This window comes from Lepidochelys kempii, chromosome 3, assembly GCF_965140265.1.
Source record: "Lepidochelys kempii isolate rLepKem1 chromosome 3, rLepKem1.hap2, whole genome shotgun sequence".
NCBI classification, from domain to species: Eukaryota; Metazoa; Chordata; order Testudines; family Cheloniidae; genus Lepidochelys; species Lepidochelys kempii.
Genome location: NC_133258.1, coordinates 56,397,000 through 56,421,769, shown reverse-complemented (window position 1 = coordinate 56,421,769; position 24,770 = coordinate 56,397,000). Strand labels below are relative to the sequence as shown.

Sequence of the window (24,770 nt, the reverse complement as noted above, 5' to 3'; positions counted from 1 at the left end):
CTCATTCCCAAACATGTCCTGGGATTCAAGACCCAGCTCAGACTGGGCGCAGAAGCACCAAACACTGGCTCTCTAGCTCCAATTTTCTGTCTTCTTGCTCTATGTGCTCGTTGCTGTCCATCTGACTCACAACCCTGCCCAGAGCCTTTAAACTGTCCAGTGTAAAATCAGGGCCCATGCTTGTGGCACTGCTAATGAAGAAATCCATCTCATCATAGTGCGGACTTGTCTTTGGTAAATACCAGACTGGAATTTATGGTCCCTAGCCTTCCAGAAAAGCATTTTAATCCCTTTGATTTTCTTCTTAGAGTGCACTCCTATTTGTTGGATTCCCTGCATAGACAGTGTATGTGAAATCTCATTGTACAGCCTGGAACTTTGGTTCTTGTTCCCAAAATCATGGGCCCTGCTAGCATCACACTAGAGATCCACCAGTACCCTGGTGTCATCCTCCAGCTGGCCAGCAGCATGCAGAGGTGATGCCTTCGTTGGGGCCATCTTCAAAAAATGGACTTCTCTACTGGTATGGATGAGCGCAACTGCTGGTACTGGAAGTCACATGGAAATGAGAGGAAGTGGGGGAGGACTGCTGAGCAGGCCTACAGGCAGTGATAGCGGACTTCCAGTTAAGAAGCAGGGAATAGGTAGATTGCAAGAAAAGGACATGGGGATAGGAGTAGAGTAACCAGATACCCTGATATTATCAGGACTGGCCTGATATTGGGGGCTTTGTCTTATATATACAACTACACCTTCTCTCCTCCCCAGCAAAAAAAAGTGTCCTGATTTTTCACACTTGCTATCTGGTCACCCTAGCTGGGAGTCCTAAGGGATTGGAGATCCAGCCAGCAGCCTTCAATTTTTATGCTGAGGTAGGAGCCTGCATCCCCACTACATATAGGGCAAGTTAGTAGCTTTAGAGAGAAACTCACCTGAGGTCTGCTCTACACCACACCCACCCCAACCCCTTCTGTGCGGCTACCACACCTGGGGTATGTCTATGCTGAACCCGTCGTTCCCAACTCAGGTAGATGTACAGGGCCTAGCTTTGACAGAGCACCCTAAAAACGGAAGTGTAGCTGTGATGGTGGGGGTATGACCTAGCTGCCCCAGTAGTACCTAGGATCTTGGGCGGAGCCACCGCCTTGCCAGTAGCACAGCTGGAAATTACAGCTGTAGCTGCAGTGTAGAAGGAGACTAGAGCTCTACCTCGTGCTAACGGGCTAGTGCCGGCGAGCCCATGAGGGACCCTGAGCGAGACCCTGCCCCCCGTGTCTCATTCATGCAGGAGCAGGGGGAGGGAAGGGGCGTGCTCGAGCGCTTGCTGTGGAAATCCCGAAGCCTCCAGCTCCTCCCTGTGTGTGTCTCTAGGCTGGGGACCGGCTGAGGCGCAGGCAGCCCGGGCTGCCGCCTTTGCCTTGCTCCCGCTCTCCTCCTCCCTGGGCTCCCCGCCTGCGGCCTCCCCACACTGACATGCCCCAGCAGCAGCAGCTGCAGCCCTAGCCCCGCCTGCGGCCCCTTCCCCCGGCTCTCCGCGTCCTCCCGGAGGAGGCGAAGGCGCTCGGCTCGGGGGCTGTCATCGCGCCTCCCCGATGGGCAGCCTGCTGAGCGGGGTCAGCGTCAAGGAGCCCGCCACGGTGGAGGACTGCGACTCCACCTGGGAGACGGACTCCGAGCCCGAGCCGCAGGACCCAGGCGGGGACCAGCAGCAGGAGGCGGTCGGCGGGGAAGAGCCGGCCCCGGAGCCGCCGGCCCCTCTCCCTGCCGCAAGCGGCCGGCCCGAGGAGATCCAGCAGGAAGGGGAAGAGGTGGAGGGGGGCCGAGAAGAAGCAGCAGCAGCAGCCCCCGGCCCTGAGCAGGTACCCCTGGCGCCGTCAACTTCTGCAGGCTGGCTAGGAGCCAGACAGAGCCCCCCGGCAGCCCGGCGGGTGTTTTCTTACCGCCCCCAGCCAGGGCTGTGGGAGGTCTCCACGGTCATGGGTGTCCCATGAATGCAGCAGGCTTGGGGCGCTGGGGATTTGCTCTGCTTTCTCGGTACCCTTCCGCACGTCGTGTTGTCGGCGTAAATTGGGGCTGGATCTTTGCCTTGGAATGAGGCAAATGGGGGTGGGGGGCTGCGTGGCACCCCCGGGCTGGGGGAGGCAGACCCCGCTTGGGTACTTTGCTGCTTTCTGAGCCTGCCGCCTGCTGCCGCCTGGGTGCTTGTTTTCCTCGTGGTGACGTGTGCTCTGTATCAGGCTGAAAAAGGAGGAAGTGTGTTGGGCTGTGGGGATTTTTTTTAATTTTTTTTTTTTTATTTCCCCTACCGCAGTTTGTTTCACAGCTCATTTCTACTGGCCTTCAGGGCTGTTTGAGACCAAGATTGTTTTGATATCCTCTTAGTAATCTAATGCTATGGTTACCAACCATGGGGAATGTGTGTGTGTGTGTGTGGACAGAGCAAAGGACTGGAAGCCAGGAACTCAGGAGATCTAATCTTGGCTCTGATATTGACACCTTTGTGTGGCCTAGGACAAGTCTCTTGATTTCACCTCTCTGTGAAGACTTAATCTCTCTTGAGAGGGAAAGTTAGTTAATATTTGTAAAAGCCTTTGAGATGAAACATGCTAAGTATAATAATTATAGTATCACTTTTGGTACTTTCTGGCACCTATGACTGGAATTTTATGCTCCCCTTTCAATGATGATCCTCAGTGCAAGGTCACATTGCTTTGCTACCTATTTCCCATTCATCTGTAAGTGACCTGCAGTGGCAGCTTTGCTGCTCTCTCATGATTGCACCTGTCTTGGTTAGTCTCTAAGGTGCCACAAGTACTCCTTTTCTTTTTGCGAATACAGACTAACACGGCTGTTACTCTGAAACCTGTCTGAGGTTTGGAACAGCTCAGGTTCCACAAATTGTGCACAAAAGGATAGAAAGTGATGTGCACTGTTGGTATAACCAAGGTATTATGCTCTTGAACCTATGACAGGCTGAGTGACTTTAATGGGATTTGAAAGTGCTCAGCACGTTACCAGAGACTGGGCTCAGTATCTGCTAAACTAGTACAGTTGCTGAAAAGGTTGAAAATTGTTAGTGTAGTAGAGCAGCTTTCAGGCTCAGCAGCAGTGGCTTATTAAGAGATACAAGACTAGTATACTGATGTCGTCTTGATGTCTCTGAGGCTTCCATATTTTTTTTCTATACTAAGATTTTATCTATAGTAGGAAACTTTTCCTTAAAATTACCACCATTGCTAGCATCTGTAGTGTTCTACAGAGTAGCGACAGTGGGAGCCCTTGTGTAGATTGGGTTCCAGCAGGGGTAGCCAATAGGCGGACCAGGGGCCAGATCCGGACCGCCAGATGTTTTTGAATGGACCCCAACATCTATTTATTTACTTATTATTATAATTGTTATTTTATTATTATTATTTTCTCCAGAATCTGGACCTTGACTAGATCTTGCCCAAGAAATTTGGACCTTGCCAAAAATTAATTGACTACGCCTGGGTGCCAGTGTATCAGCAGCTGCCAATATTTTAGTTGCCAAAACATGTATACCGATTCTGAGCAGGGCTAGCTGCTAGATGCTATGTATAGCATCATTCCTACCACTGTTACCCCCCAAGAGTAGCAGAACCGGTGGCAGCAATGGTGGGAAATTTTAGAGGGGGGGGGGAAAAAGGCTAATGTAAATAAAGCCTAAAAGCCCAGTTTGACCCTTAATTACTCATGTGCAACTCCAATGGACATTAATAGGAGATGTACTTGCACTCCCTGTAACTGAGGGTAGAAGCAGTGCCTAGGCATCTAAACTGAAAATTGTCTTATGTTTGAGGGACTGAGATGAATAATTACAATTAAAGATGGTACTAGGAAAACTAACAACATAAGATCAGTCCAAACGCAAATATATTGCACAACAAGTTGCAAGTGTCTTATGGTAAGCATTCTTACACTTGGATGTCGAAAACAAGTCAATTTGTTTTCAGATTTACTATAGTAGCAGATATTTGTAAGCCATAAAGTAAGATAACTAACCCTTGGAATGCGCTTACAATTCCAATCAGAAAGCCTGCGCTAAGTCTTTCTTTGCTGATTATGTGAAGATTATTTTTTAAACTTTGAAACACCAACATTAAATTTGTTTCTAAACTGACTCCCCAGTTGAAGGGGTTGAGGGATATGTATAAGTATTGGGTAGTACACAACGTAGATTTGTGACTTCTCACTGGACCGGATATCAAGAGTTTTAGTACTGAGTCCTGCATTTTAGGAACATAGGATGAAATCTTGACCCAGTTAAGTCAATGGCAAAACAGCCATTGACTTCAGTGGTATCAGAACTTCATCAATGGGGTCAAGCTTTTTCTTAGCTTTATAGAAGTGTTTACTTTTTGAGGTATATGTAAATGAAATAAGAACTAGAATTTTAAAATTTACTGTCATTCTGCTTCATGTATCATGGTGGAGCAGCTAATGCCTGGTATTTAATTATCAAAGGGTATTTCCTGTTCAAGTAAGCATGTTTTATCTTTAGTTGGAGTCACAGCCAGTCTATCATCAAAGACTGTTTGTCATCAAAGCAATGTATTAATGGCAAGGAGTTTGGGGTACAGTGGATGGAGGATATCCTGTGTAATAACACAGGAGTAAGCCTGGCTGTGTCCGTACTACCACAAATAAGGTGTAAAGGAGTGTTTGATTTCCCCCCCAGCCCCTGCAAGTTTGTGTATTGATTTCTGTAGGGGAGTTTTATTTCTGCATCTTAAAACAAATAGAAGTATCTCTGATTACAATATTGTAGAAAACAAAATGATGTGAAAAATAAAGTGCATAACAGAATTAAGAAAAGGAGTACTTGTGGCACCTTAGAGACTAACCAATTTATTAGAGCATAAGCTTTCGTGAGCTACAGCTCACTTCATCGGATGCATATCGTGGAAACTGCAGCAGACTTTATATATACACAGAGAATATGAAACAATACCTCCTCCCACCCCACTGTCCTGCTGGTAATAGCTTATCTAAAGTGATCATCAGGTGGGCCATTTCCAGCACAAATCCAGGTTTTCTCATCCAAGAGGGTGAGAAAACCTGGATTTGTGCTGGAAATGGCCCACCTGATGATCACTTTAGATAAGCTATTACCAGCAGGACAGTGGGGTGGGAGGAGGTATTGTTTCATATTCTCTGTGTATATATAAAGTCTGCTGCAGTTTCCACGGTATGCATCCGATGAAGTGAGCTGTAGCTCACGAAAGCTTATGCTCTAATAAATTGGTTAGTCTCTAAGGTGCCACAAGTACTCCTTTTCTTTTTGCGAATACAGACTAACACGGCTGTTACTCTGAAACATAACAGAATTAGTAAGTCTCCGTATATGGGTGCTTTTAGCTGGGTTTTTGTAAAATGTATACAGCTTGATCCAGCACCTGCTGAAGCCAATGGGAGTCTTTCCACTGACTTCAGCGGGCTCTGAATCAGGCCCATAGATTCCAAAATGGTTGGGATCTACTACAAGCTTTGATAAATGCTTTTTTTTTTTTTTTCAAGAACAATTTTGCTTTAGGGGTTTAATGATGCTTTTCACTGGAACGTAAACTTATGTTCTTATGATAAATGAAGGGGGGGAGTAGCTCCCTTTTATGGACACACAGCCAGCCAGTTAGCTATAAAATCCCTCTTGGTGGCTGCTTGCTATACCTGTAAATGGTTAAAAAGTCCCCCAAGTAAAGAAAAGTGAGTGGGCACCTGACCAAAAGAGCCAATGGGAAGGCTAGAATTTTTTAAAATTGGGAAAAAAGCTTTGCCTTTGTGTTCTGTGGTGGTTCTCTGGAGAGAGGGGAACAGAGAAAGGCAGGGCTATGACTATGCTGTAAAAAACCTTTTGCCAGGTATGGAAATAATCAGATTATAGCTAGAACTACCCAAATATGTAAGTAGATTAGGAATGTCTAGAAAGACGTGATTAGGGTTATTTCTTTTATTTTCTGTAAGGCTTGTGGACTCCTCTGTGCTAACCCCAGATGCTTTTGTTTGCTTGTAACCTTTAAGCTGAACCCCCAAGAAAGCTATTTTGGGTGCTTAATTTTTGGAAGTGCTCTTTTAAAATCTAGCAAAAGCCTAAGTTCCAGATTTATTTTCTTTCTTTTTGTTTTTAATAAAATTTACCTTTTTAAGAACGGGATTGGATTTTTGGTACCCTAAGAGGTTTGTGCATATGTTGTTTAATTACCTGGTGGCAACAGCTGATTTCCTTTGGTTTCTTTCTTAGCTCTGCGGGGCGGAGGTGAAAGGGCTTGAGGGTACCCCACAGGGAGGAATTCCCAAGTGCTCCTTCCTGGATCCAAAAGGGGTTTGCATTTGGGTGGGGCAGCGTTTACCAAGCCAAGGTTAGAGAGAAGCTGTAACCTGGAGTGGCAAGTATTAATTTTTTTAATCCTTGCAGGCCGCCGCCTTCTGCACTCAAAGTGCCAGAGTGTGGACTCAGCCTTGACAGATCTAAACACTAGTTTCCTGAATCATATAAAATAGTTTGACAGTGCTACAAATATTCTTGTTTGCCATTCAACAGTTTTCTTCCACAGGATGCAGTGGTAGCTTTAGGTATGCTTTCATGGTAAGATATGACCCAGACATATGAATAGTCTGATTTCACTAACATAAAGGTATAGTTATGCTTCACTTTCATGTTCAGCCACTTCTTATTTTGTCTTGATAAGCGTTTGCGCTTTTTAAATAATTTCTAGATAAGTTTTACATTCAGTAAATAAATCACTGACCAACCTATCGGTCCAAATTCAAGAAATTACAGAATTTATAAATGGATCTACCATGTGTGCTAGGCCTGCTTTTGTTCATATGTTAAAAATATCCTTCCTGTCACACACACATTGTTTGATAAAAGCTTAAGTAAATTTATGCAACTGTACATCTATGTATTCAGAATTCTTGAAGCCCATTCTGAAAAATAATTATTTTAAAATGTGTCAAACCATAATAATACAAATCAGTGTTCAGCTTGGCTGTAGGTGGATATTAACTACTCTTTAAATGTTTCAGAATAATGATACAACTGAACTGACAACAAAACCAAAGAGGAGCTTTTATGCAGCAAGAGACTTGTACAAGTATCGACACCAGTATCCAGTAAGGGCATTATGTGGTTTAAAAACTCTTTAAATAAAGAACAATAACCAACAAAACTCATTAGAACAGGCCTTATCTTTGCCTATTAAGTATGAGACAATGAAAAGAGTAGGATTTCTGATGGAATAGCCAAAAGTAAATGCCAGAGGGGGGAGACTGGACCTGATGTACCATTGTTCCCTCCCAAACCTATAAAACTCCTTCATGCCTGAGGAGCTTACCGTCTAAGGTCCTGATCATGCAAACTCTTATGCACATGCTTAATTTTAAGCAAGTGAGTAGTCCCAGTGACTTACTATTTTTAGAGGCCTACCTTCTTGGTTCTAAAATCTTTTAAAAGAGCTGAATGCTAGCATACTTCCACTGTTGATAGTTTTATTGCAGACTAATAATGCTTTGTTTCTTTCTTTTCAGCAGAACTTTAAAGATCTCCGGTATCAAAATGACTTGTGCAATCTCCGATTTTATAAAAATAAAATTCCCTTTAAACCTGATGGTGAGTAATCTGACAGTAGTAGTAACAAAAACAATGTGCAATAACATAAAACTGAACTGATAATTACAGTACTAAGGACTAGGTTTGTGTAATACTTATGTCACAAAAATGTCCACACAGTGCCTTTTTTAATTGACTTTTCCTGTAGTGTAATGTTAATATACTGAGAACACTGCAGTATACACCATTCCTTAAAGGTGGCTGTATAACACAGAAATTATTTATTACATTAGTCCCTGTTCTACAGGGGAACATTTCAGTCATGGCTGGAAATTCTAAGCAATGCATTCCCAATGCAGTCATGGGACTCTAACCGCGCTTTTCATGAATACCAATGGCTGTTGCTTATGTTACGAACTGCACATCAAGCTGCAGTGATATCCTTAACATAGAAATAAGATATTCCATTAAGAATAGTTTAAGGGCTGCATTATGACTGTTACAGTGATGATGCAGTAGGGCTGGAGGAAGTGCATCTTGTAAAAATCAGCACTGGAGACATTATACCTGAGAAAGCCAGGTGCAGGCTCAATGCCTCCAGTGGTCCGGGGGTAAGAAGAGTCACCAGCAGCACTTGTTACACCTTTAGAAATGGTTAAGAAGGTGCTTTTTCCAGCACAGCCCTCTGGACACTTGCTTATGCATGGGAATTATTAATATCTGTATTACTGTAGCACCTTGGAACCCTAGTCATGGACCATTATCCTATTGTGCTAGGTTCTGTACAGGCAAAGAACAAAAAGACAGTTCCTGCTCTAGAGAGCTGGTGATCTAAGTATAAAACAAGAGACAGAAGGAGACAGGTCTAGAATCGAGAAGTAGATCTGTGAGTTGTCAGCATAGAGATGGTAGTTGAATTTATGATTGTGGATGAGATTACCTACAGATAAAATGTATAGTAAGAAGAGATAGGGGGACCAAGGACAGAGCTCTGTGGCACCTCCACAGGAAGTTGGAGGAGGAATGAGGGGGATCCTCTGCTGGGCATGCTGAAGGAGTGATTAGAGAAGTAGGAAGAGAACCAGGAGAGGACAGAATCACGGAAGCCAAAGGAAGGCAAGATTTCAATAAGAAAAGCATGGAGGACGATGTCAAAGGTGGCTGACAGATCAAGGGGGATGAGGATAAAGTGCTTGTTCTGAGCTTTGGCAAGAAGTGTCCCAAAGAGAGAATAAGAAGGATCTCCCACTCAAGTGTGACTCCATATAATTTTGGGTGGTGTTCACAGGGAGTGCGAGCAGCCGCTCTATGGGGCCAACTGCTCTAGAGCATAGTGGGAAAGGAGCTCCCTGCCTCCACCTGCTTACCACAACACTGGCTCTGAGGTAGCCATAGTTTGGTGCTAAAAGCTATAGATTTAGGGTGTGATTTTTTTTTTCTGAGTCACTCAGAATAGGCCTTCCTGTGCCCCCTGGAATTTGGTGGCAGTGCTGCCAATCTCTTGAATCATTGTGAATAACATCATTTTGACTGGTACTGGAGCCAGCATGGTAATGATGTGAGGCGCTCCTGGTGAATTCTAGCCCTGCCCAAGGGGGAAAAAAACCCTTTTACTGGCTACCTTCCCCACTGCCCCATGTCCTGCAGAAGAGCATCCAACCAGGGCTGCTTCAGAAGGCAGGTCTAGCTCTCCCCTCAGGAGTCAGTGGTGGTTCTGGGTAGGGGAGTGATGCCATTCTCACAGGAGGGGAGTGTGACATATCAGTCACACCCTGGAAATCCAGATCAGTGGGGGGAGGGCTGTGTCACCCTTGCCCTGCAACATGTGGGGCCTTTCAATGCCTTACTGTTGTAGCTCCCAGCTTGGACCTCTTACAAACAGCATGCAGCTGTTTTATTGCCAGCATGCAGGTCACTCGCAGATGTGTTTCTGTAACTGCAGCCTGTCAGTCACATTCTGGCTCTCACCAGCCTTTGTTATTCCGCAAGGTGACACCAACACATTCCCAGTTCCAGATTTCTCTCTAGAAATGTATGTTTTCTACTGCTCAGCCCTCTTCTGGACAGTCCAAATATATGTTATTCCTTTAAGGAAATAATATACAACTTGCCACTTTAAATGGAGTTACGCAGACACTTCTTAAACACAATTAAATAAAACAATAAAACAAGTTTATTAAAGATAAAGAGAGAGATTTTAATTGAGAATAAGTATAGGAAATACAGTCAGAAATAGATACAAAAATAAAGATAAAATACTTTCTAATGCTAAACTTAACAAACTATATTAGACTTAAGCAAAATTTCTCACCACATGCTTCCAGGACCTCTTCCCCAGAATCCAACAGCTGCTTCTTTTGTCTTCTCAAATGCAAAGAGTGAGATGGACAGGGGGAGAAAGGAGAGGAGACTCTTAAGGTGTTTTTCACCTGTGTATGCTCACAAACAGGTTTGCTTTTGTTTCCTCCCTTCCCCCTTTCTACTTGATGACTCTGTTTATTACTTAAATGCAAATTAAGGCAAACACACACTCTTTGTTCAAGACAGGCTTGTTTGGCCAGTTTGATGCTTCATGAGTTTTGAACATGCACTTTTAACATCATATAGAAAGAAATTTACAGTTTCACACACAATGCTGCTATACACATTTTACCATATTACTGATCAGCAAGTTGAGTTTTCAGATGATATCTCACAAGTCATACTTTTTACAAAGATTATTACAATAATGTGTAGGGTGTGAATATAGGGGTGCATCCCATTACAGGGAGAAGGTAATGAGCAGAAAGATCCTAGCAGCTCAAGGCAGCTCTGCTCCCTCCTTCCTGATGCCCTTTTGTGAAAAATGGGTCAATCTGCTCTCTGCATCCCCTCCATGCCAGGCCTGGGCAGGGACAGTGGGGGTGAAGAGCATCTGGAGCTTTCTCCCTTTTTCTCCGATCCTGGGAAGGAGGAGACGGGCACTTAGCAGATGGGTAAAGAACCCTTGGAGCTGTAAGAGCAGATAAGGGAGGCTGGAGGAGCAAAGTTGATGTGGACACAGGGGCACAGATATGGGAAATTGATGTGGGAACAGATGTGTTCGTATTTAATTTGTTGCTGGGCTCGGAGACAGGCAGATGTGGGCTGGGGCAGGCAGACACACAAATAATTAATTAGAACTTTGTCTTGGGGAGAAGCTGGAAGGAAGTTCAGCACCATCAGGTAGCCATGTAGAGACCCTGCAGTGGGGGCCAAAATCAGCGTGCCATATAAATTTGGGAGAGTGGGCAACACTGTGACACAAGAGAATATTTTTTCTTAAATCTCATGTTTGTTTTTTAGTTTTTCTCATGGTTTTTGAACTTTGGGGGTTGGCAATATTTCAGTGATAAAACTGCCATTAAGTTCAACCAGAGAAGCACAGAGCGCTTTTGAAAATCCCACTATATAATTAGAATGTAAGGCTTTGGGCGCGGGGGGTGTCATCAGTGTGTCCTGTGCTTTGTCCAGCAACTAGCACAAAGAGGTGCTAATGTGTGACTGGAGCTCTTGAGGTGCTGCATGGTATGAATGATTAATAATAATTCATAAATTCCATTTTTGTTTGGTCCCCTACTGTTGGTTTCTGTTTGTGTTTGCCAGTTGGACCCAAATGCATTAATGTGTTGAGACTAATACAAGTGGAAATTATCCTGGAGTGTTGTAGATTTTTCCAGCGTGGCTTGAGAAACTCCATTTAAATTCTTGGCAGTGCTAGTGGCCTCAGGAGTTTCAGGCACAATTAATTGAAACAAATTCCCAGATCCTAATGCACCTGGCAACCGGAGAGATTCTTGAATCAATGACTTCCTTGCAGTATTCAGGACATATGCTACTAGACTAGGATCTCATATATGCAGAGTTGCGTTAATGGAGTGACTATAGATTTCACTCTGAATATCATCAGAGTAAATAGCTTGTTTTAAATGTGATAAAAAATCTACTCCATTGAGTAAACAATGATCAACATACTTTACACAGGTTATAGTGCCATATCCTCAGCTGGTATAAATCCGCATCTATTGAAATCAATGGAGCTATGCCAATTTACGCCAGCTGAATAGCTGGTCTGTATTAATTAGCATCTGTGTATGGACAATGCTAATTATCCTTTTCTTTAATTTAATGGCATGGCTTTAGCACAAAGCACAATATAGGGCTAAAACATTTGTGATACATTTGAAAGATATATTTTATCACTACCTAATAATTTCCTGAATTTGTTTATACAGGAGTTTACATTGAAGAAGTCCTGAATAAATGGAAGGGAGACTATGAAAAATTGGAACATAATCATACTTATATACAGTGGTTGGTTACTTATTAGCTATTTTTATTTTAAAGCATTGATTTGATTAAAAGTGTTATTTTGTCCACCATAAACTAAAACCATTTTTTTTTAAACAGGCTTTTTCCACTTCGAGAACAAGGTTTGAATTTCTATGCTAAAGAATTAACTACATATGAAATAGAGGTAATATACATTGAGTTTACTGTCAACTCTCAGATTAATATTGAAGTAAGACTGTTTGTTATTGTATCAGGTTGTTGTGTACAATGCAAAATAATTTGGTTTAGAGCCATTTAGGTTTTTAGATTAACTTCTTGTTTTATTAGGAATTCAAGAAAACAAAAGAAGCAATTAGAAGATTCCTGTTGGCTTATAAAATGATGTTGGAGTTTTTTGGAATAAAACTAATTGATAAAACAGGAAATGTAGCTCGAGCTGCTAATTGTCAAGAAAGATTTCAACATTTGAATGAGTAAGTAATGGCATGCATTAGATGCCATGTAAATTGCCTTAGAATTTTTATCCTTTGTTTTCTAGAGAAAAGCAGGACATATTTTCAAAAGAATGCCAAGGAAGTGGGAAAGACAAAAAGCAAGAATCAACGATTGTTTTGTGTCTGGATGTGTGTATCTCTTCCACACATTCTTGTGACTGTGCTCCTTACCTACTGTCAATCTAACCAACAGCCATGAATTCACTGAACGTAATACTTTCAAGTACTATTGAATAAGAACATAACTCCATATTAGTTTGTCTAACACGCGGCTGTACAAATTTCTCAATTATTCCCAAAATGATGCTTCTAGCCTATTAACAAATATTGGATTATCTAAGTATTCACTTTTCTTTACTTTTAAAAGGAGGAGCAAATTCTCCACACTTTTAATAGGCTTGAAAAAGAGAAGGCTTCCCTCCTCGCCTAAAAATTAAATGCTTTATCTCAACTGTAACACTACCTGAATAGTTTTAACGTACACTGGACCAAATTTTGACCTGACTCTCACCCTGTATAATCCCATTTCCTTCACAGGGATTATCTGGGAGATAAGTCGAAGTTGAATTTGGCCAACATTTATCTCTCAGGGTTTTTTTTAAGTTTGATAGGACTTTTCTAATACCACTGAGCTTGAAATTGAAGTTTGTTTTCTTGCAACATTTTCTCCTGACATTATGGGTGCACACTGCTTTCTTAGGTTAGAGTTGCTTATGAATAAATCTGGTCAAATAATTGCCTTTTCTGAAAAAAATCAAGTACTTTTATTTATCCAGTAGCTTATCTGAGTCATCTCATTGACCTTAGTAGACTTTGAATCAGGCCCTAAATAAGTCAGGGCTGCACAGGAGCCAAGGTCTCAATCACTGCGTATTTTACAAGATCAATTCAAGTGTTCAGTGCTAGCTAGCCACAGTTTTAAGTCAATGTATTGCTAAAATAAACAAATAGTAGTGATCAGATTCCATACTTGCAGCTCTTCGTCCAAGAGTCTCCCAGCATTTTACAAACATTAGTTTTCACTCCCAACTGTCCTGTGAGGAAGGTACTATTAAGTAGTAGTATCTGCATGTTACAGATGGAGAAAATAAAGCACAGAAAGATTAAATGACATGTCCATGACATGTACACAATGGCAAACGAGATAATGGAATCCAAGACTTCTGGCTCTAGTCCTATAACCACTAGCCTATACTCAATCTCTCATGTCAGAAGAATTTATTTTTAAGCATTTCTTGTCCTTATTATTTTTATCTAATTTCAGTGAATCTTTTCTTGCAGGTCCCAACACAACTACTTAAGAATCACTCGCATTCTGAAAAGTCTTGGTGAGCTTGGATATGAGAGTTTCAAATCTCCTCTTGTAAAATTTATTCTCCATGAAGCTCTTGTGGAAGACACAATTCCCAACATTAAGCAAAGTGCTTTGGAATATTTTGTATACACCATTAGAGACAGAAGAGAAAGGAGAAAGCTCCTGCGATTTGCCCAGCAACATTACACACCTTCAGAGCATTTCATCTGGGGACCACCAAGAAAACAGAAGTTGGAGGGAAACAAAACAGGTAAAAAGCCAACATCCCCAGTTTCTTCTCACAACAGTTACATTTCTAAACATAAGAAGTGGAGAGATTCCAAGAATACATCCATAACTGGTAGCTCAAGTAGCAAAACAGCTGAAGAAAAAAAGGTAGAACTCTCAAGACATGGAGAAGAAAATGAACAGTTTGGAACAGAAACTAACTGTGAAGCTGCTAGGCAGAGCAACAGTGAAAAGAACAGTGATACTGAAAGTCAAAATTCCAAATCAGAGGAAGTTCTCAATTTGTCAGACAAAAAGGAAAATATTCCTCATTCCAAAAAAGATACGGGAAAAGATGGTGAAAATCTGAGCCAAGATTGTGGAAATCCAACAGTTGTAGAGAGAGAGCCATGTGACAGTGAGAACTGTTCAAATAATGTATCTGCAGACGTGCAAGACAACCTCGGTAAGGATAAACCTCCAGTGGAATCCACCATAAAGAACAAAGATGAGATAAAATCATGAGTCCAAATTTAAAACTAGTTATGTTTCAAACTGAATGAAACAAATTATTCATTGTTCTTTAATTTTGGATGATATTCACATCTAGTGTAATATAAAGAAGATCATGGGACCAGGCTGGATATGAGAGCATCAGATTAAGCTTCTTAGGGGTTGATTTTTTTTTAACTCAGTTTATAGGGCACAATCCAAAATGTGTATATGCTATTTAAAATATGTATATGCTAATTTGAAACAACTATATAGGATTAAATTCCATACATTCCCCTTTTCAGTTAGGTTACAGTCCACATAGAAAGGAATGCCATTCATTTCTGATCTCACTTTGTTCATCTATTTTTTAAAAAATTAGAATGTTAGAATTTTGGTGTGTTAAGATTTGCAGGAAAAGACTGCAATATTGATTGCCTTTTTCAAGATGATTCTGCAAATTACTTTTAAGGGCCCAGGCCTTTCACTTCGTTTTGAAGTCAGTGGAAGTCCTGCATGATATCCAAGGGCAGAATTAGGTACAAAGGCTTTAATCTTAAATGAGCATTTTTGGCTGAGACTTTCTGAACTGGATATCAAAATGTTCCATTTTGTGAAGCATCATTCTAAATTAAGTGGAAGTGTAACTCATGGTTAAACTGTACAAAAGCTTTATATGTACAGTCCTTGTCACAGTTGCAGGGTGAGCTGTGCTTTAGATCTCTTTAAATGTCTTTCCAGTGTGTCCCTCTGGTGACAGGTTTTGCTTCTCCCATCTACTATATAAAAAAGAAAATAAATCTGGTTCTGAATTTTCAGTTGTTGGGCTCAGGATTCTTGGGATGTAAATCCAAAAAGTTTATAGTTGCAGAAATATATTCTGTCATTGTGACACTACTTGCACATGCAATAATGGCTATCCATCCATATGTAGGCACCTAAAATAAAAATGGCCTGATTTTTACAGAAAGTGCTGAGAACCTGAGAATTATCTCTGAAAAGACAGTAAAAATTTACGTGGTTAAATACAGATTTAACTGCCTAATTATAAGCACCTAAGATTGAGCATTTTAGTCAGGTCTCATAAAGATGAAATGCAATGAGATATTAATTTCCCACAAAGTGTCATGCTACAGAAAAACTAATATCTTTGTGCCTAATAGCACTCCTGGGTTCCATAATTTTTGTTTTGTAACTTCACCAATAGAACAAATCCTACATGGGCACTTCAACATTTAACTAATAAATGCCATTATATGTAAAATATTATGGTATGTCATAATTTTCCTGAAGGAAGGTGGTAAAAGTAAATATTATAATGGTGGTGTGCATAGTACATCTTAGGCAGAGGAAAACTCCTTTTTTCAATTTTTGTAAAAATTCCAATTGTTTCATGCTGTGACAATGGACCACTATTTGTAAGGATGTTTTTGTCTCAAAGAAGTATTTTAATATCTAGCTTTAGTCTATGTATATGCTGTGGAAGAACACCAAAATTCGTTCCCCTATTTTGGAAGCAGTTAAAGAATAATTGAGCTCAAGCCCCAATCCTGCAATGTGGAGCCCCCTTAAAATCTGTGGGGATTCAAGTGGATGCAGGGGTCCACTTGCATGCATCTGCATCGTATTGAAAGATCAGGGCCTTAGGGCTTGCCTATACAGAGAGTTAAGATATGTCTACACTACAGAATTATGTTGACCTAAGTTACATCAGTTGTACAGCCACCTCAGTAATTAAATTGCTTTTGCACATCCACACTATGCTCCTTGTGTTGGCAGTGCACATCCTTGCCTGGAGAACTTGCACTGATTTAACTGTCAGAGTGGGGTATTGTGGGACAGCTTCTGAAAGGCAGCAACAGTCGATGTAAGCAACACAGTGTCTGCACTGAAACTGCGTGGACATAACTACATCAACCTAAGCACTACACCTCTTGCGGAGGTGGAGTTGTTAAGTCGGCATAGCGTGCAAGTTACATCTATGGGAGTAATATTTTAGTGTAGACACTTACAGTTAGGTCAATGTAGAGCTGTCTTGCATCAATCTAATTCTGTAGTGTAGACCAGGGTGAAATCTGCTGCGTGTTAAGTTGCCATGTGGACCCTGCTGCCATTCTCTAGAAGTTCCATAGTGCGCTTGACTTCATCTGTTTCAAATATGTGCTTTACATTCACACCCTGGCTTGCCATGCATTAAGTCTCTGTGGGCATAAGCCCATAGTCTGTAAAAGCACCTGCAGGACTAAAGGGCAATTCATGTTGAAATTATTGAAAATGATTGTGTATTCATAAATGTAAGCAGTTAGTTATTCACCAGTTATTTCAAAATCCAAGGATGTACAAAACAAACCATAATATTTACAGGTTATTTTTAACTTACTTTAGTCTTAAACGCTTGGGACTTTTGTGTGTGCTTAGTACAGTAACTTGCTTCTGCCCAGTAGTTAAGGGGAGTTTGATCAATTCATATATAGATTAAAGCGTCTTTCCCATTTAGGGGTCTATTTTCTATTAAATAGATATGTATAACTCCAAATAATGTAACTAGGAATTATATGTATACATAGACAGGTGGGAATTTGATTTATACCATAGTATTTTATTCAAATATCAAATGAAGGGGCATACCAGTGTGTAACTTGACAAACTTTCTACTGGGTACGCATGTGCAAGTATAGTAGTTTATTTGACAAGTTCTGCAGATATGCTTCTCTTTGTATCTGAAATTGGAGTTATAGCTCACCTCCCCGCCATACTGAACCAAATCCTGCCTCAATACATGGAAACTCTTTGACACAGAACCTATAAAAACTACTACCCATTAAACAGAAATGCAGCAATAAATGTGCATGTCTGGGAGCAAAACAGTGTCCATATTTCTGGTAATTAACAAACTTATCCTCAAGGTTGCTGAGTACTTGCAACTCCTCATTGAAGCCACTGAGGGTTAGGCTTGCTCAGTTCCTCTCAGGATCAGACTCTAAGATTCCAAGGAACCTATGTACTAGGAGTTTGTATAATATTAATTTATATTTCATGTTACCGAGATATAATCCTGCTTAAATTATTATTCTAGGGTAATTCTAATAATGTACAGTTGCATATACCTGTACCATACATAGAAAGTTTACGTCTGTGGTATAATTTTGATGGATGATCCAATAAGATAAGTCAAATGAGGTATAGTAGATTTAAATGGAAAACAAGTCTTGTTTCTTTTTAAATAAAGTTTATTTATATCTGCTTAACTAAATTATTTTGTGCACCTTTTTTTCTGTTGAGACTGAGGGTTGTGCTGGTAGTGATCCATGCAATGGGGCTTGGGGTTTGTTTGTTTGTTTGTTTTTTTTAAGCTGCACGTAAATTTGCATTATAGCATGCATACACTTATAAATGTGGCTAGAGGAAATGCTGGTTTGCCTCTAAAAGACTGATCACATGCTTACAGCCTTGTTTTGTGTGTGTGCAACATACCAACTTTAACTTTAATTTGGGGGAAAAGTGAAAACAGAAAAAATTTGCTTTTTTAATGAATTTTACCTAAAACCATTTTACACTGATTTTTAAAAAATGCAATAGCATCTCTTAATCAAAACTTGATAAAACTTGACAATATTGCCATTTAGAAGCTACAAAAATCCTTTATTCTCATTACAATGGAAATTATTACTTTTTTCCCACTGGAAAATGAATAATAAATTATAGTAAGATTTAATGGACTAGACTTTTTTCTGTTCAAGTGAAAAACATAATTTTATTGTGCATGTTTGTCAGAAGTATGAAAAATATAATTTTGAATTTCATTGACAACTGCTACGTTTACCTGGTTTACATTAGGAAAGCAGCAATCTGCCAGTAACTTTCCCCATTAAATAAATGTCAAACACTTTGACCTATGATATCATTTACTAACTCAGAACCTGCCACTGTACTCTAACAAATACATTAAAAGAATATAGTGGGTAAAGTGAATGTTAGTCACCTTAACTTTAGTGTACAACAACCTTGATAAATTGTAATGAAAACTTGCCCACCCAGTACAAATGTATTCATTTGTCCTTATCGTGATGATAACAGTAAGGATATTTTACTTGTCAGCCAAAAAAGGATGACTTGCCTCTGGTGAATAAATAATTACAGAACTGTTTCAAAATACAGTGTTTAGTGAGTGAAGTATTAAAAATAAAATTCCATCTTCAGAACAAAATTCATAATTTTATTTGTGTAATGGTGTAAAAGTAATTATTCAAAGGCAAAGTCTAATCCTAGCACAAAGCCCCAAGAGGTAAGATTTATGTTAGGAGAGAATAGTAGTGGTGGGACTATGGGATTATTTAAACCAATGTCAGATCTCTCTTAGGTCAAAAATTAGGGGTCGGAAGAGGGTGTAGAGTTGTGACAGTGTAGAAGGCAAAGATACAATCCTGAGCATGTGACAAGCGTAGTCCCCAATTTAGGTAATAGTGGTGACTGTCCTAGTACATATCTACCCTTGCTATTGCAGCTGCACAGAAGTAACTATTTTACCCAATCTAGTTGCTGAATGCTGGATGTTGAGGGTCAAGAATGGGCCAACAAGGCCCATTAATAGCCACCTCACTCTGTCCCCATACTACCCCATCCTCCTTCTTATGTATAATGGTACAATTTGAGAAGAGGAATTGGGTCAGGAGAGTGTGTATATGGAGAGGATTTTGTGCAGGATGCAGATTGACAGGTTCACCGTGCCTCTTTGTGTACCTAACAAGATGCTCAAAACCCCTTCTCTCCCCCTTTTGAACCATGAAAACCTTGCCCAATCTGCCCATTAATTTGTGATAATGTATCACTACTTTATGATGGATGTGCTGCAAAATGAGGGTGGCTTAGCTACTAACATCTAACTAAATACAACAGTGCAGTGTAATTTTGAACTCTCTCTCTGTGATCAGTCTCTCTTGGGCACCACATTATCCTACAAACCATTTTTTCTCACATCAGATGTTACTTGTACAACTCAAATCCTAAGTATCAAAGACCATGGGAAAGATACAATATACTCTTTTTAAAAAAACCTGCTTTATCTTTGATACGTCTGATGAAAATAAGTTCTAACCTGATGCAGTCTGAAAAATGTAATTCAAAATCATATGGAAATCAATTAAATTAAGACCCCTGTGGTTTAACATTTATAATCGCTTCCACATTTATTTTAGAAAGCATAAAGGTTTTTGCTGTAAATGGCTGAATAGAAGAGTGGGTAAATAGTCTCTTATTCCCTAGGGAACTCAGCACTTTTTATTCTAACATGCTTATAAATTTGGAAGCATATCCATTAACTAGACTACACTGAATGTGTTTACTACTGAAGTTAATTATGTGAAATTTATTGTCTTTGTAGTAAATAAAGTTTTAGCACTTATTTTTGGAGGGACCTGCCAGGACATGATAGCTAGTCATTGGTTATTCCTTTCTTGGGACTTAACTAACTTCCTAGTTGTTCGCTCTTTCTGAAGTTTAAGTTCAGTGACAGATGGTTGGATGTACTTATGCACTGGTAAAATTTGGACTTATTGTGTACGTGGTTATTAAAATGTATTTCAGGAAAAAGTGCAGTAATTGTAAAAAACAAAAAAAAAACAAAAAAAAACCCATATTTTTACTTGTAACATGAAATGGCAACATGTCATTTTTAATGTGTGGGCGTGCTCTGTACTCTGTATTCCTTTGCAGTGTTAAATTACAGAATGCTGTGCATGTTTGTTAGTACCAATACCATATGTATGTGGTAGAAGTGGTAACCAGTTTCTGGATTTGTAAGGTACTATAAAAATATATTTTATAATTCTGTAATGGTATGGCAATGTTTTATGCCAAAAATGTATAAACAAAAAAAGCAATAGTTTCTGTTGCTTATTGCAGTATTTTAAATTATTTGTTTGTAAAATGATATACTTGGAGTTCCTTCCTTTCAGGTAAATATATTTTTAATAACTGCAGCCAAAATCTATAATAATAATACTAATTAATAATAAAGCCTCTTCACTTTAACAGCATTATTTTGGCAATGTGTTGAAATGTTATGTAGATCTGACTATTTATTCAGTATGTATAGTCTCCTGTATTTAATGTGTGTCTATATAAGCACTTTGAAGTGACACAACTCTGCTCCTTTTGTTGTCAATGGCAAAAACACCATTGATAGGAGAACAGGTTTAAGTCCAGAGTGTTTCTTTTTCTGAAAGTCTTAATATTTTTATTAAAGAAGTGTACTCTGAAAACATGCCTTTTTGGAAGCATTTTAAGAATTGCAGTTTAATAATAACATCACAAGATGATTCGTGTGTACAGAACCCCACTGAAGTCACTGAGGTTCTGCGCAGGGCCTGTGCGTCTGCTGCCATAGATCCAGTTGCAGGATTGGGGGCATATGTAAGGTATGTCTACATTGCTGCTAGGAGCGAGCCTTCTTGCCCAGGCAGACTTGCACTAGCTCCACTCGAGCTAGTGCACTAAAAATAGCAGTATGGACACTGTAGCACTAGCAGCAGCTTAGGCTAGCCACCCAAGTCCAAACCTGCCCAATCCCCTGGGTCCAAGCTCGGGTGGCTATTCCGAGCTGATGCCCATGCTGCAACATCCATACTGTTGTTTTTAGCGTCCTAGTGGGAGTGGCGGTAGCATGGCAGTGTCTACCAAGGCTGGGAAGCAGGCTTCCAGCTGCAGTATATTATTGAAGGCATTACATTTTCAAACCTGTGTACAATATCAACTGCTTAAAGAGCTAAAGCTGTGAGGTGTTGAGCACCACCAAATGTCATTGACTATAGCACCCTCTAGATACTGAGCCTATAATAGTAACCAGCGATGTTTCCATAACTCTTAATAGGAGAATATTATATCTTCTATTCAGTTTCAGTTTGAGCTAGAATTCTACTTTTAGAGAGAATTGGCCAACTTCTGCTCATTCCTCCATTTATATTGCATTGGTGTTTTGAATAGCAATGTCCTGGATTTACGTAGATGGATTTACATGGATTTATCAGAGCATAATTTTGGTCAATGTGTTGAGTAATTTAAAATAGTCCAAAGTTCTTTCTTCTCCGATGTTTATTTCCAAACAGCGAAGAGGGTATTTGCCAGATGGAAAACTTGATTTGGAAGAATACTTCACACACAGCCCATATCTCTAACGAAGCTTGAAATTAGCATGTTTATTTTAATTTACTTCCTTGTTGGCATATCATCCAGGGGTAGGATTGAGCTACTGCTCAGTAATACATTCTATAGGCAGTGTGATGGCCCCATCAGTTTCTTTGTAAAGAATTAAGTGACAAAGATAACTTTCTGAACAAGAACTGAATCGGTATGTAGTTTTTGATTGTAGACTCACTCTCATCTCAGAGAAATGGAATTACATAAGAACGGCCATCCTGGGTCAGACCAAACATCCATCTAGCCCAGTATCCTGTCTTCCAACAGTGGCCAATGCCAGGTGGCGTAGAGGGAATGAACAGAACAGGTAATCATCAAGTGATCCATTCCCTGTCCCCATTCCCAGCTTCAGGCAAACAGAGGAGAGGGATGCCATCCCTGCCCATCCTGGCTAATAGCCATTGATGGACCTATCCTCCATGAATTTATCTAGTTCTTTTTTGAACCCTGTTATAGTCTTGGCATTCACAACATCCTCTAGCAAGGTTGACTGTGTGTTGTGTGAAGAAATACTTCCTTTTGTTTGTTTTAAACCAGCTGCCTATTAATTTCATTTGGTGACCCCTAGTTGTGTTATGAGAAGGAGTAAATAACACTTCCTTATTTACTTTCTCCACCCCAGTCATGATTTTATAGACCTCTATCATATCCCCCTTTAGTTGTCTTTTTTCCAAGCTGAAACTTTTTTACCAACTACTGTCAGTGGAATGTTAAACTCTGAAGCCAGGTATTCTAGGTATTTCAGCTGCTCTGGATTGTGGGCATAGTTCAGTAAACTACTACCACACATTTTTGTTCCAGTCTGAATCCTGTCCATCAGTGATGCCAAAGCAGCTGTGAAAAGTTTCCCTGAGCCACTGCCAAAAAGCAATAGCATAAACTAATGGTTTTCTATCACATCTTCATTAATACTGGCTCCTCCTTTTTAAATTTGTCCTCAGTGACAGAATGCTGGATGTAAATACATGCACAAAACTCAGCAGTGTTAACTTCACTACCTTTTAGGGTACTCATTGCCATTTCATAACTGTTAGTATTCAATCTAAGAAACGCCCTTAGCTGATATCAAGGTACATTTTAACATATTGCTTGTTTTTCTAGCTATGGTGTGCACGAATCTCCCCCTGACTTTAATAGGAGCTCTACCTGTGGGACCAGTACAGAATAAATTAAAGTAATTGTCTTTGTCTCCTCCTTCCTCTTCACCGGGATGAGCTGTTTGTCTGCTAATTATTCAAAGCTGTACACTTTTGCCTCATATAAGGGAGGAAAGTAGAAGTTTCTCTGTCCGTTCACCTTTCTCTTTTCCCTCTCCTTGTTGTTCTGTTGTAACTGAAATGGAAGATGGATGCATGGCTCTTACTTTAGTAGTTGTATGCAGCACCTGACAAAGAAGTGTTGTAAGATCACAATGCCTGCACCTTGCCCCTAGAGACTCAGCAAATGTCTTTACTATACACAGAGCTGAGTAAAGAAGATTCATTTAGAATCTAAACTTGTTTGACATAGTTATACAGAGATCTCTTTGTTGCTTTGAGATATTTTTCTAGCAGGTACCTGTTAGTGCCATTTTATGGAGACAGCAACATCACTTTAATTTGAATTATATAGGTAATTATTATCAAGTACCAAATTGGTAGTGACAGTTGCACTTAGTTTAAAAGAACTACTTTTGCAACTAACAAAACTGCAGACAATTCTTTTAACAAATTACATTCCACTTTTTCTATAATCATTCACTGGCCCTGTTTGATGGGGTTGAATAATAAGCTGCAAAAACAAAGTCTTAGGAAACGCTACCACTCCCAGAAGTCACCTACCTTTGCACTGTTATTTGAAAGTTAAATCACCAACAATGAGTTTTTGCAATTTAAACCTGATCCACTGAAGAAATAACAAAAAGGATTTTATCAAAATATTTTGTAATTATAAAGATTTGTGGAAGCATCAGCTTCTGATGTACTTCAGTATATAACTTTATAAAACATGGTGCTTCAGAGGTATACTCTATGGATGTTAGAAGTTCATTGTGACTGTGTTGCACAGTTTATTCCCTATCTACAAGCTGCTCTCAACCTTTATCCATTGAACCTCTTCCTTAGTGTGACTCTATGGGGGCGGGGTGGGAGAGGAACTTTGTGGGACCAGGACCATAATGTGATTCCCTGTTTGTGTCCCTCGGGGTTCTGTATCAAACATGCTCCATTTACAAGTAAATAGATTTTTTTTTCCCCAGCTGCCAGCTGTTCAGACTCAGCATGGGATCTAAGAGTCAAGCTGGGTTATTTCTTGTGCATCATAACCAGTGATAAAGCTCCTGCCGATCAAATTGTGCCCTCCATGATCTGTCTGGGCACAGGTGTGTGCACTAGTGCAATTATTTGGAAGCTCACACCTTTACTTAGGATTGATCCTGGTCAACATGCATTGAAATGAATTTAAAACAGTACTCTTTCCCTGGGTTCTTCCCTATGAAAATCTGCATTGCATGCCCCATATATGCCATTTTATTTGTATTATACATTTTTTTATTTATTTTTTGTCCAATGTTTGTATCATTAGAAATTCCTGCAATGTGGTTTTTTTTAAAATGTTCATAAGGTCAATAATGTTCATTTTACACACGCATGTATTTATTTATATTCTATGTATAATTCCAAGACTTATTGAATGTGTGAAAAAATGTTTAAACCTAGCTATTTCTTTCCTTTGTGGTTTAACACATTTCACAGCTCGACCAAGGTTAGGTTCATTAGTTTAGTTTAACAAACACTATACAGGGTTATAAACAAGTGTAACACCTGTTTCAAATTTCTGAATAAAAATAGAAAAAAGGAACTTCACATTTTCACTTCTTGTGTTTCATTTGAAGGCTTAAACAAGTGGCCTCTGAATAAAGATCCAGAGTAAAGTTTTCAAAAGTGCCTAATGCACTTAGGAAGCTAAGCCTGAGTCACTTAGTTCTTGAAAATTTTACATTGCATCCCACATTTAAGTGGGTCATTCAAAATTTAAGTTCTCAATCCTATAAACCTGGGGGGCAGGGGGGCGGGGGTTCAGGCCTTCTCTGTGTGGTGCATTAGTCCACAGCAAAGGGATGTAAATTCAAATGTATGTTAGCGTCTTGTGGACTAACTGGCCCATGAGGACCCTTCTGGCATGCACTAAAAGTTTCTTAGTGTGTGTT

At 40.0% G+C, this 24,770-nt stretch overlaps 1 protein-coding gene across 3 annotated transcripts; it reads left to right on the top strand.

Annotated features, from left to right (window-relative positions):
• The first annotated feature begins 1,367 nt into the window (after nt 1-1,367).
• On the top strand, nt 1,368-20,636 carry OGFRL1 (opioid growth factor receptor like 1). Of its 3 annotated transcripts, none has more exons than XM_073336392.1 (7): nt 1,368-1,859; nt 7,048-7,134; nt 7,552-7,630; nt 11,824-11,902; nt 11,999-12,065; nt 12,209-12,354; nt 13,657-20,636. In XM_073336392.1, exons 1-7 carry the CDS (start codon nt 1,593-1,595, stop codon nt 14,420-14,422), a joined length of 1,491 nt encoding a protein of 496 aa, XP_073192493.1. In that variant the 5' UTR covers nt 1,368-1,592; the 3' UTR covers nt 14,423-20,636. The 3 variants fall into 3 exon arrangements, with proteins under 3 accessions (XP_073192493.1, XP_073192492.1, XP_073192494.1); XM_073336391.1 differs by having other exon boundaries at nt 7,549-7,630; XM_073336393.1 differs by lacking the exon at nt 7,048-7,134 and having other exon boundaries at nt 7,549-7,630.
• Nucleotides 20,637-24,770: the final 4,134 nt, after the last annotated feature.

Coding starts and splice junctions, on each gene's coding strand:
- OGFRL1 (XM_073336391.1), top strand. CDS start 1,593: ATGGGCAGCCTGCTGAGCGGGGTCAGCGTCAAGGAGCCCGCCACGGTG. Junction 1,860..7,047: donor CAGCCCCCGGCCCTGAGCAG/GTACCCCTGGCG, acceptor TAAATGTTTCAG/AATAATGATACAACTGAACT. Junction 7,135..7,548: donor AGTATCGACACCAGTATCCA/GTAAGGGCATTA, acceptor CTTTCTTTTCAG/CAGAACTTTAAAGATCTCCG.